The following is a 12,163-nucleotide window of genomic DNA, read 5'->3' on the forward strand; positions in this document are numbered from 1 at the left end:
AGTTGGCCGGGTGGGACAGCCCCACAAAATGGCACCCACGGGCGGTCGGGACTGGAGCCCGAGGAGAAGGAAGGAAGAAGCGTTTGTCCCGTCCCGCCGAAGGCAGCGCCAGGCTGAGCCCAGGTGCCAGCCCTCACCGCGAGTGCGGGACTGCTGCCCTTCCGGGATCGAGGGGTCCAGAGGGGCGGTGCGCAGCGGCCAAGAGGCAGAGGAGCTTCTTGCAGTGCCGAGCAGAAGGCAGCCGGAGGCAGCCACCAGCAGCGAGCTGCAAGTTGCCGCTGGCCAGCGCGGCCAGCTTCTCACGGGCTCCCAGGGACAGCAGCACCTGCGGAGCAAAGAGAGGGACAGTCACCCACCAGCCGGGACCCTTGTCCCTGCAGCACCGGGGTCCCCATGCGGTACCTGCTGGGTCCCGGGGTGCTGGCTGAGGGTCCGCAGTGCAGCCAGGGCTCCCTCCCGCACGCTGTCCCGGGGGTCCCGGCAGGCCACCTCCAGCAGGATGTGTGGGGCCTGACTCTCCAGCAGCAGCTGCCCCAGCTCTTCCCAGTGCTGGCCCAGGTTGCCGAGGGCTGAGGCCGCGTTGCAGCATGTCCTAGCCTGCACGTCACTCAGCAGCCGTATCAGCCAGGGCACGGCTTGGCCCAGGGCCCCGGCTGGGCAGCACGGGTGGTAAGCAGCATTGCCCATTGCAAAGCTGGCCTCCCTGCGCACACTCTCCTCCGGGTCGGCCAGGCACACTAACAGGCTCTCCAGCAAACCAGGGTGGCTCTGCAGCACCTGGGAAAAGCCATGGCTGTGTCGGAGCAGGTTGCCCAGCAGGTTGCAGGTTTTGGCCCGCATTAGGTGGTGCTGGTGGTAAAGCAGGTGTGTAAGTGGCTGGTCAGCCACATCCAAGCCCCTTAGAATCCTCTGGAGAAAGGGCAGGTGCTCTGGGTAGGCCCGGGCCACATGGGTCAAGAGAGACAGGAGGTCAGTTGTGAGTGTGAGGCTGTCTGAAAACAAGACAGATGTCAAGAAGGCAGCGACGTGCTCTGAAGCAGCAGCTTCCCTCACCAGTTGGTCTATGACCTCCTCATCAGACACAACAAGGTGGCACAAGAGGCTCATGGGGAGCTCAGTGTATGAGAAAGGCAGATGGCAAGAGCAGACCTAAGGAGAAAGGAGAGACAGCAGCGCTGAGTGCAGTGTCCTCATATATGGGCCAAGTCCAGCACCCACTGAAGGCGGCCAGCAGATAAGCAGAGCTCAGCTGCTGGGCAAGCTGCTCTGAGGGCTGCATGGCATCTATGTGACATCTCTGTGTGCACAGGAACTGCCAGCATGGTGTGAAATGGTGCCACGCATCAGGGGCTGCAGTGTGGAGAGCTGGCTCCGCAGTGTGTGTGGGGGAAGAGAAACGCAGGGCCAAGAGGGTACCTGCAGCAGCTGGGCTGGGATCTGAGAGTCTCTCACAGCCTCTGTGACCAGTGCTAAGGCATCTCCATCCACTTCCAGGGCAAAAGGGCAACAGAGGAGCTGGCAGGCCTTGATCACCACAGCTGGGACAAGCTCAGGGTCCCCATCCTCCCCTGCTTGCCTGAATGTGTTAGAGAGAGAGGGCTTAATACACAGGTGAATGGAAAAACACCAGGGCAAGAGCCAGAGAGCATTCCCCATGCCAGGCACTAAAGAGAGACTCTGCAGCTAATCTGTGCCCTGCAAGTTCCAGGTCAGGAATCTCTCCACCCTCTGCATGCTTGTGTCCAAGCCCTGTTCTGTGGCTGAGCTCTGCCCACTCCAGCCCTCCCTGCAACTCACGTCTGTGCCAGGCATGCAAGGAAGCCAGGGGACAGCAGCCTCTTCAGTGTCACCATGAGGACACCATGGGATGGGGTGAGCTGCATCAGGCACCAATGGGACTCACGAGTGAAGACAAAGAGGGCCAGGCTAAGGAAGAGCAGGGTGCCTGCAGGGGAAACAGCACAACAGAGGGGCAAAACCAGAGAAGGCTGAAAAGTCTCCTTTTTTCTGTCTGCCTGTACTTCCTCAAGGCTGCTTCAGGGGTGCTTCAATGCTTCCCTGCCAAAAACCAGACCAGTCTCCATCCACAGTGATCACACCTGCCAGGATGAACATTCCCTGCAGCACAGTATTTCTTGTTCCCCCACAGCCAGCTCAGCTGAACCACTGCCGACTGGGCACAGCACAGGCCTGAGCAGTCCTCTCTCCCCAGAGGATAACAGCAATCCTCAGGAAAAGCCCCCTAAGTCCTCTGGTCTTAGGGATCAGATGTGGATGGGGAGAAACAGGGGCAAGTCTGAGGGCAGGATGTGAAGCAGGGTCCAGGGCAGAAGCCCTGCTGTCCCACAGCTCTTACCTTGAGGGGAGAGGAGGTTCCAGTCTGGCTCTGCTGTGGGGTGACCTGCCCCTATGGACTCTCTCTCCAGTGCTGCCTGGTTGCTGCCCGCACAAAGCACCACAGCGACACATTGCCACACCACAGTCCACAGCTCTGAGGCAGCAAAGCCCTGCTCCATGGCCATGTCCTCCTAGAGGTGGGGAGGCAGATGTCAGAGGGCTTTACAGTCCTCATGGCTTCCCAGGGTTCTGGTCCCTGGCTCTGCCAGCCTCATGTTCCTGGGAAGGTCAAGCCTGGACAGACACAGCCCAGGGGAGGTGAGGGGGCAGGCAGCTGGCCGCCCTCCTGCGCTTGCTGATGGTGCCAGTCCCAGGGCATTCCTACCCTCTCCCACTCCAGTGTGCCCATGAATCACCTCTTTCTGCCTGCCACTCTCCCACCAGCACTTCAGAACTCCACAGCTAACCCAGGGACATTAGGCAACTTTCTTGGGGTTACTCAGCTCAGCCAAAGCTGCCCAGTTCCCTGGTTTGCCTCAGCCTCCATTACAGATCCACATTCAGGCCTTTTTGCCACCACACCTTTTAGCAGAGACCAGGCAAAGGGAGATTTAGCAGCTGGTACCTGGGCAAGGAGCTTCAGTAGGAGGAAAAAGAGCCCATCATAGAGACCAGCAGCCATTGGTGGGGGGAGCTGCAGCTGTAAGAGAGAGCAGGAGCAAGCTACAGCTAGCTGCTAGGTCGGAGAGCAGCAGCATCATACATGCACCCTTGTGAGTCTGTCTTTGTCCCCCCACTTCCACGGGAGGGTGACAGCACGGCTCCCCCGCTCCTCTGTCACTATCCCATACCTCAGCAGGTGCTGTCAGTGCATTTGTCACCACCAGTAGGATCTCTTTTCCTCTGAGCTCCAAGGCAACCCCATGCTGACTGAGCTGTGCCAGGAGGAATGCTGCAGCCCCCTGTGGGACAGGGATTGCTCAGCACCCTTGGGACTTTCCCATCTGCTCACTCAGGTGCTGACTTTTTATCCCTCAGCCCCATCCAACCCTGAGTGAAAGCAACAGCAAGACCGAAATGCGACGTAGGGCTCTGAAGGACCCTAGGGGACTGCTCTGGCAGGGTGGCCAGACTCACCACAAGGGAGATGACAGGAGAGTGGGTGATGTGATCCACAGCCAGGGTAACCACCTCCTCAAGCCTGAAACACAGGGACCAGGAGAGAAGCCCTGTGTCCCCACACCTTCACATCCCACAGAGCAGCAGCATCCAAATACCCCCAAGGCTGGAAAGCAGCCACCTTGCACGAGTGAGCCCTGATTCACAGCACCTTCTTCCACACTGGGGCCTCACCACTTCCCCAGCACCCACCCACACTGCTGGTGTGTCCAGATCACAGGGATCAGTGGGAGCAGAAGCCCAGCTCTGGGCAGGGAGTGGGACAGAGGACTGTTCAGGGCAGGGCACATTCCTCTCCCACCCATGAGTGAAAGTGTGTGCTTACCTGGGAGGGGAGATCTGGAGCTGCAGGGTGAGCAGGGCCAGCAGGTATAGAGAGGCCTCACAGGCTGCCCCCCGGGCCACCTCTGCCATGGGGACCTGCCAAGGGAGCAGGAGTCACAGAGGGACAGCAAGGCTGCAAGGGGAGGAGGGTATGTTTCCAGACCTTGGAGGAGAACTGCACTTTGCAGACTAGGCTCCCCCAGACTCTTCTCCCCACACATTCCCCAGCTGGTCTGAGCAGTGCTCAAAGGAATGAGTCCTGCTTGCCCACACTCCTGCCCTGCCACTGGCACTGTGGTCAGTCCTACCTCGCCCTTTGAGAGCTGCATGAGGGAACGCCACAGTCGCTGGCTTCTGCCCAGGTGCTGGCACAGGCTCAGGCTGACATGGCAGCCAGCATAGAGGATCTGCAAGGCAGAGGGGCAAGACGCATATCAAACCCTGGGGACAGGGCCCATCCCAGTCACACCCCATGGCTACCATGGGTTCATTTACTCAACAACTGACACCAGGGAGATGGGGGTCATTGGGGGCTGAGCCCACAGTTCCCTCTTCGCCATGCTCCTAAGCCCAGTCCAAAGGTCCAGGACCTCTGGGCACAGCCAAACAAATGGACAGGGCCTTTACCTTCAGCACATTCAAGGAGCAGCTTGGGTGCTCCAGTCTCCCCAGCAGTCTCCCAAGCTGTCGGCTCTCTTCCTTCATAAGCTTTTCAGCTACCTGCTGAGCAACCTGCAGAAATCAGCCTGGTTTGCACCCTGGGCATCTGAAGCACTGCACAAACTTTAAGGAGTTTAATGCTAGCAACAAGTTAATAAAAGAAGGCATCTGCTTCCTGCATGTTGTGTGCATTCACAGAGATGCCTATCTGCCATAACCCAGCCCGGCTTTGATGTACAGGTGCAGAGATGCACCAGGTAAGATTCCTCCTCTGCTCCCCTCTCCATTAACTCAGAGTTGAGTTAAAGGATCAAATGTAAATCTGTAGTTTCCTTTTCCCCCTCTCACTGTCCCATTCAATTTCAGACTTCCTGCAGTTCATATCACTGTCATTTAAGAACTCTCCATGTTTTCTCTGCATTGCCTAGTTCTTTAAGTAGCCCATCCCACAGTTCAGATTGTAGGTGTGAGTCTCTTCATTGATTTAGGAATCCTTAGACTCCTAAAGCTCTGCTATTGGCTGGGGAGGAGCATCCTGCAAATGCCAGCCCTGCAGCCACCAAAGCCAGAGGATCACAGCTCTCCACTCTAACACAGAAAAAGAGCTTCTCCGGGAAAGGGCTGCTGCCCCTGTGGGGACCACACCTCCTCACCCTGCAAAGAAAATTGGCCTGACCTGCTGCTTGGCTTCCCGACAGCTGTTCCTCTCCAATGGAATGCTGCAGGCAGCAGCCAGTGCAGCCATGAAGAGGTCTGCCAGATGTGGGCTCTGATCATGGGCTGACTTGGCCTCCATTGCTGAACCTGCACAGGGACAGAGTGCAAGGTGAGGGATGCAGGATGAGTTTGGAGAACAAGAGAGGAGAAGTCAGGCTTGTGGCATGAGGGGGATGAGATCTGGGATTGAGGGAGAGCAGAAGAGAGACCTGGTTAGCAGCAGTTCATCCATCTCCTTTGGCTAACAGGACTGCAATAGCAGTCAGTGCTCTGAGGGAGCCCAAGGACAGGAAGGAGAATGTGGGGTGTTGCTGTCACTGCTACCTCGCAGAGCAAGCTGCTCTGGGATGGATCCCTGAAGGAGTCTGTTCAGCAGGGGCTGATGATCTTCTCGCAGGCTGGCATAAAAGCAGGCAGCGACAGAGTGGTATGTCGCATCCAGGCTCTCACAGAGCAGGGTGAAGCACTGGGGGAGACACAGGGGTTGCCATCACTGCAAACTGAGGGTGGGAGGAGAGAGAAGGACAATGGGGGAGGAGACTGTGGGGGAACAGCAGAGATGGGAGAAAGACTCGTGCTGGAGCTTCATGGACCACTAAGTGTCCTCTCCAGCCACTGTGTGGAAGCCACATGCATATGCAAGCTGGATGAAAGGGGTACACAAGGAGGAACAGAGCCAGGGAATCTGCCCTCTCAGAGACCTCCTTTATGTATATGATCCCAAAAAGAAACCCTAGTGGGCGAGACAGTCTGCCCTGACAAAGAATGCACCAGACCCCACTGCTGGGAGCAGAGCCCTCAGCCTGCAGCCCCCCTTCCACGCACACCCCAAGCCCCACAGCTTCTGTCTCTGTGGGAGGTGTCAGGAGAAGGGAGACAGTGGCATGCTTACCAGGAGGCTTTGCTGGCAGAGTCTCATCTCGCTGTCAGCTGGGTCAGCCAGCAGCTCCGGCAGCAGGGATAGGAAGCAGGCAGCACTCTCCTGGAAGGCTTGCAGGCTGGGGGAGGCATCCAGGGCAGAGGAGAGCATAGAAACATGGCCCTGGCTGTTAGGACAGGATCTGACCAGCCCCTATGGCCCTGGCTAATGGAGCAGGCAGCATACACTAGCACTGTGAGCTGATGTCAGTAGTCAGCACAACTGGACTCCAGTCAGCTGAGCCTTCCCCTTAATTAGCCCCACTCAAGGAAAGCACTCCTCTGTAAGCACAGCAATACGGCATGAAGAACCTAGTGCACAGCGGTTCCCCAAGGAGACACCTCCAGCCACGGTGTATGAACACCACCCCTCCGCCTGCTGCTGGGTCCCCAGAGTGGCCACAAGAGACCTCAGAGCACAAAGGGTTGTCCCTACCTGTCCTTTTGCCCACTCTCCTCTGGACTGCATTCACTGCTGAAATACACTGTGGTCACCATGATGAGGTCTGTCAGCACTGTGATACACCAGGGCTGCTGCAGGATCCAGAAAAAAAAACAGCAAGTGAGGATTGTCCTCTGGCCATCCCAACACCACCACAGCAGGATCCTTCCCTGCCAGGACCTCCCATTTCTTAAGGGTGCCTGGAAGAGGCACTGGTCCTGTGAGCCAGCTCTATCAGGGCACAAGGGCCTCCTCAGCACCCTGCAGGGCTGGAAGAAGCTCAAATTTCTCAGGAGTCCTACAGTCACCTGCTTGGTTTTACCGCTCTCTAGGATCTGCTTGGCTAGATGCAGCAGGGAGAGAGGCACATTCAGCTCTCGGCAGAAGTGGTCCAGCAGCTCAGAGTCACACCGGGTAGCCAGGAGGTTGCCTATGACACGCAGCACGGGACGGAGATGGGAGGCTCCCTCCAGCATCCCTTCCAGCACCTGGACACAGAGAAGCTCATGGTCAGTAGCGGTTTTGACTGTCAGCCATGGGCAGCCCTTCAACCCATTTAGGGAGGAGACAGCAGAGGAGCAGATGGGAAGTTAAGTGCCTCCAGCTCCTGGAGAAGCAGACGATCTTCTTGCTGGCTGGACTGAGGACTCTCCCAGTGTTCCCAACCCAATCCTGGGGAAGAAGGCAGCATCCATGTCCCCAGTCATGGATGGGCCACACACCACTCACCTGCTGAGCACAGTCTGCCAGGCGGGCCTGGATACGGTGCCGGAAGGCTGGGTCTCTCAGGAGACTCAGTGGTATTCTCAGCTGCATGGCTGATGGCTCGGTGGTCTCGATCAGATGCTGCCACTCCTCATCACTCTCCAGCTCCTGATCACAGAGAGAGGATTGGTGCCACAGACCCTGCCTGCCTCAGGGTGTCTATACCAGCCAGGGGACTGGGCCCTGCTGTCCTCACCACAAGACATCACCTTACCTCACTCTCCAGGTCCACAGCCTCAATGCTGTGCCTGCCCTGGGCCTCTGCCCTGCCAGCCCAAGGCTGTGAACGGAAACCTGCTCCAGGAAACTCCCGGTCATAGTCTCGAGTGATGCTCTGCTCCCTAGCCAAGGAAACAGCACAGTCAGTGAATGATCCTGCCTTGCCCTCTTCCTCCTGTCCCAGCCTTAGCCCTCCCTCACCATGGGCTGGGAGGTGGCTCCTTCAGTTTCCACTCTGCCATGATGCTCTTTCCTTGTAGGACATCAGGTTTCTTCTCATCAGGGGCAGCTAGTGGGTCCCCCTGTCCAAGGGCTGCCTTTCTTGGGGCTGCTCTGGCACTATGCCCTGCACATCCTTTGCCTTGGGCCTTTGTAGATGCATCACCTGCCTGCGGTTGTCCCTGAGTGACAGCACAGCAGTTTGGTCAGGGCAGGGTTACTCAGTCAGCCAAGTGAGTCCCCTAGAGCCCACCACCCCGAGGACCCCACATCTTGCATTGTATGTGGCTGATACCCCAGACTGACGCAGGTACCCTCTATCTTTTTCGCCCAGGTCCCATTTCAGTAGCCCTCCTTTGCCCTGACTGTGGGACACAGCCAGGGGAATCCCATGCTTTTCTCTACCTTTTTCTGTGCCTCCTCAGCCACCTTCTGCCGGGCCTTTCTCAGGATCTTGGACTGGCCACTCCTGGGAGCCACAGAATGGGCTTGCTGCTCCTTTAGGGCCTGCAGCTCTGGAGATGGCTTAGTGGTGAAGGGATTTGAGATTCCATGCTCTTCTGTGTCATCAATCACTGGGGAGGTGAGGGGAGAACTTCAGCAGCAGCTCTCCCTTGGGACACAGGGAGAGTGATCAGCTTTGAGATTCCCCTGGGATTCTCCTGGGATCTTAAAGGACCCAGAGCAAGCCCAGCACATGAGCTAGGGGCCAGTGCTTGAAGAAAGCTGAGAGGATTGAGGCAAAGACCAAGGCAGTAAAAATAGCAGGGCATCCTTCAAGCAGGAAGAAAAAAAAAGGACCTAGCCAGTGTGGGAAAAGAGCTGGTACTCACCAGTAACCCATCCAGCAATGAAGGGGTGAGAGAGCAGCTCTGGCCATGACAGGCGGTGGCGCGGGTCCTTCATTAGCAGTCCCTGCAGGAAGCTCTACAGCACAGCACAACACAGGATCCATGGCACATGCTCAGCACCCACTAGTGAGCACAGTGTACCCACCAGTCTGCCCCACTAAGAGCTCAAAGCAGGGCTGTGTTCCCTGCCTGGCTCTGAGAAAGAAGTGGGGGGCTCCGGTGCTTAGGGCAGATGGAAAGACACTTCTCTTCCCAATCCAGTAAATGCTGTCAGCCCATTTCCCACCTTATGAACAGCAGGGATAAGGGTCCCCCTCCCAGGGGGCCCCTCTCTCACCCCTTGTCTATGTTTTGAAATCCCTCTTAGGATGTAAAACCTAAGAGTGACCCACCAGGGCAGCATGGGAGACCAAAGCTGCTACTGCATTAAGGGATCTCACCCCACAGGCAGGGCCTTCCCCTTACCTTGAAGACTGGGCTCATGGCCACAGGCCATTTGACAGGGTCATTGACAATGAGGCTCACGAGCTGGAAGATGCTGCTGGTGTAGAAGGGAGGAGTGCCCACAAACAGCTCATACAGGATGCAGCCCACAGACCACAGGTCCGCTGTGTGGTCGTACGGCCGCTCCTCCACCAGCTCAGGGGACATGTACAGTGGGGTGCCCTTGATGGAGGTCAGCACCATGGTGTGAATGCTCATGGCACGGGCAAACCTGCTCAGATCAAAGCACAAATGGCTGGTTCAGTCTGAAATATCCACTGCACTCCCAGGGAGATCCCTATGAGATCACCAACACCCCTCCCCTCTGAAATCCAAAATATCCCATCCCTGCTCAACCTCTAAATATGCACAGAATCCAGGTCCCCTTCCACACTCCCCCTTCCTCCTCTACAGCACACAGGACACCCCTTGACTGCCCTAAGGCCAAGTGTCCCCCTCAAGCTGGCCCCAGAACCCACCCAAAGTCACAGAGCTTGACAACGCCGTCTTTGCCCAGGAGGATGTTCTGGGGTTTCATGTCGCGGTGCAGGATGCGGTGGGAGTGCAGGTAGTAGAGAGCAGATACCAGTTGGGCAGCTATAGTCTGGACCTGTAGGAGACATGGCAGCCTCACCCTGTTTCCCATGGTGCCACCAGCTGGCACAGACATGGGCTCCCTTATGGCCTGGCTCCCCCAGTATCCCCACTTCTACCCTTGCCCTGTTTGGAGCCAGGACCAGCCCAGGTTGTGGGGCCGCAGTTCCTTGGAGCAGACTGATGGCTGAGGCAGCAGCCTCGTGCTGTGATCCTTGGTGAGCGAACAGGGAAACTGAGGTCCCTGCTGGACCACAATGTCCCCCAGTGCAACTTGGCCCCCTCCTCACCCCCTTCAGCAGCTCTGCCAGGTAAAGCCCCTGAGGCACTCCTGTTCCAGAGCAGAGATTCACTACCTGCAGGCAGACAAATCCTGCTCTCTCCATCCTGCAGCAAACACTGTGTGGCCAACCCTGTGACAGTCACCTGGTCCTCAGGCAAAGTCCTGTCATCCTCCAGGATCTGGAAGAGCTCCCCCTCTGCGTAGTCAGTCACCACCACCACCTGGAGGGAAGAGCAGTGTGGTCAAATCAGGCACTCACCCAGCTCCATCCCCACCATGCCCTGGGGACCAGGACACAGCAGGGTAGGAAAACTGAGGGATATGCTGGAGTGTCATCGTGCACAGCCTGTCAGCTTGGGCTGGGATCTGAGATGGGAGAGAGCACCCACAGCTGCACCGCAGCAAGGGCCTGGCACTCAGAGGCCTTGTGGTTGTCCTTATCTCGGACAGCCAGCAGAAACCAGGGAAGAGGAAAGGACAAGACAAGCCCAGAATGGTACTTCCGATCCAGGTGGGCAGAATCATTCCCTTGAGTTTGTTTTGATTTTGCTGCCCAATTACTATATTTCATGCCCCCATGTCCCATAGCACAGTCTTCAGTCCCTTTCTTATACTCTCTCCATGAGGGTTTAAAATAGTGAAGTCAGTCTTTGAAGAGACTGATGAGGTGACTGGAGAGTCACCCTCACCCTGTGATCCCAAACCCCTCTTACACCACACACCCCTGCCCAGCTCCTTCATCTCTTAGTGCACCCCACACAGCCCAGATAGGTGCTGACTCCACATGCACCACACACTGAAAAACACTGACCAGGTCCTGGAAGGGTGTCACCAGCATCACCCCGGAAGGACATCCCTATGGCAGCAGGGGGAAGCCCTTGTCCCCCTGCCCTGTCAAGCAAAAGCATCTGCCCAGAGTAATCCCCTTCACCTCCTTGTCAGTCTCAAAGCTGTCAAGCATCTGGATGATGTTGGGGTGATGGAGGCCTCTCATGATCTCGATCTCTCGTTGCAGGTTCTTCAGCTCCTTCTCAGACCGCCCCACCTTGGGGATGAACTTCAAGGCCACCACCTTTCAAACAGGCAAAGCTGGGATCAGACCATGCTCTTGCCCACCCTGGCAGGGGCCTCATGTCACCCAAACAGGACTCAGCATTTCCCAGCCGAACACACCAAACGAAACATTTATTCACTGGAGCCAGGGCTTTCCCCATGCCCTTGCACATCAATGCAGGTCTCAGTACTACGCACACTGGCATGAAAAGCCAAGAAAACTAATCAGTGAGCACAATCAAAACTAGGATTGCCAGAAACATAGGACAGGACCTACAGATACTGGTGGACAGCCAGCCTGACACGAGCCAGCAGCGTGCCATGGCAGTGAGGGCCAATAGCAGCACCCTGGGCTATATCAACAGCAGGAATTGGAGGGAAGTGATTATTGCCCTTTATTTGAAACTTCTTAGACCACACTGCAGTAACATGGCCAGGAAGACATCAACAGGCTGGAGCAGTTATAGCAGAAGCCACCAGGATGGTGAGGGGATAAAGCACACAGGAGGATGACACAGGGATTACAAACTGAAACAGGGTAGCTTCATTTTGATATAAGTAAAATCTATTCACTGTAAGTATAGCCAAGCACTGGCTGTGGGGTGTTTGTCCTTGAGGTTTCACTGAATTTAGTGCTGGCTCTGCTTTGAGCAAGGAGTGAATTGAGGACTCCTGAGGTCCCCTGAACCTGGATGACTGCGCCACTAGGAGCTGGCCAGGGAGATCAGCACAAAAACGAACGAGTGCCGAGTCCCGAAGGCCTGGCAGGGCCTGGAACCCACAGCCACCAGAAACCAGTTCCCAGTGCCAGCACCGGCCCTCTCCCCCGATGCCTCTCTCCTCACCTGGGCGCTGTGCTTCCGGCGCCCCTTGTACACGCGCCCAAAGGAGCCTTCGCCGATCATTTCCAGGACATGGTACTTCTCCATGGCGGGCGCCCGGACAGGGAGCCGCCGAGCTGCAGAAGCAGAGCGGCCGGTAAGGATGAGAGCTGTGCCTTCTTCCTCCTCCTCTCGCCCTCCGCCACCGGCCGCCGAGAGGCACCAACTCCAGCTGCAAGAAGCAGTGCCAGCGCAGGGCAAGCAGAGCTCCACCCCCTACGAGCCCAATCCCAAGGGC

At 57.0% G+C, this 12,163-nt stretch overlaps 1 protein-coding gene across 3 annotated transcripts; it reads right to left on the minus strand.

The window, feature by feature from the left end:
* Positions 1-29: 29 nt before the first annotated feature.
* Positions 30-11,989, minus strand: STK36 (serine/threonine kinase 36). Of its 3 annotated transcripts, XM_057430227.1 has the most exons (26): positions 11,890-11,989; positions 10,923-11,063; positions 10,135-10,212; positions 9,594-9,724; positions 9,097-9,346; positions 8,614-8,707; positions 8,186-8,355; positions 7,763-7,962; positions 7,557-7,683; positions 7,307-7,450; positions 6,886-7,065; positions 6,572-6,669; positions 6,110-6,215; positions 5,542-5,683; positions 5,177-5,304; positions 4,468-4,572; positions 4,149-4,247; positions 3,842-3,936; positions 3,475-3,538; positions 3,189-3,299; positions 2,963-3,037; positions 2,357-2,528; positions 1,798-1,945; positions 1,417-1,576; positions 403-1,149; positions 30-325 (listed from the first exon to the last, which is right to left on the minus strand). In XM_057430227.1, exons 1-26 carry the CDS (start codon positions 11,971-11,973, stop codon positions 134-136), a joined length of 4,041 nt encoding a protein of 1,346 aa, XP_057286210.1. In that variant the 5' UTR covers positions 11,974-11,989; the 3' UTR covers positions 30-133. The 3 variants fall into 3 exon arrangements, with proteins under 3 accessions (XP_057286210.1, XP_057286211.1, XP_057286212.1); XM_057430228.1 differs by lacking the exons at positions 9,594-9,724; positions 11,890-11,989 and having other exon boundaries at positions 10,923-11,060; XM_057430229.1 differs by lacking the exons at positions 8,614-8,707; positions 9,594-9,724; positions 10,135-10,212; positions 10,923-11,063; positions 11,890-11,989 and having other exon boundaries at positions 9,097-9,272.
* Positions 11,990-12,163: the final 174 nt, after the last annotated feature.

This window comes from Pezoporus wallicus, unplaced genomic scaffold, assembly GCF_028554395.1.
Source record: "Pezoporus wallicus isolate ANWC-B61680 ecotype Strahan unplaced genomic scaffold, APGP_CSIRO_Pwel_v1 contig_5261, whole genome shotgun sequence".
Taxonomy (NCBI): domain Eukaryota; kingdom Metazoa; phylum Chordata; class Aves; order Psittaciformes; family Psittacidae; genus Pezoporus; species Pezoporus wallicus.

Coding starts and splice junctions, on each gene's coding strand:
- STK36 (XM_057430227.1), bottom strand. CDS start 11,973: ATGGAGAAGTACCATGTCCTGGAAATGATCGGCGAAGGCTCCTTTGGG. Junction 8,356..8,613: donor CATTGCTGGATGGGTTACTG/GTGAGTACCAGC, acceptor TCACCTCCCCAG/TGATTGATGACACAGAAGAG. Junction 1,577..1,797: donor CTTGCATGCCTGGCACAGAC/GTGAGTTGCAGG, acceptor TAACACATTCAG/GCAAGCAGGGGAGGATGGGG.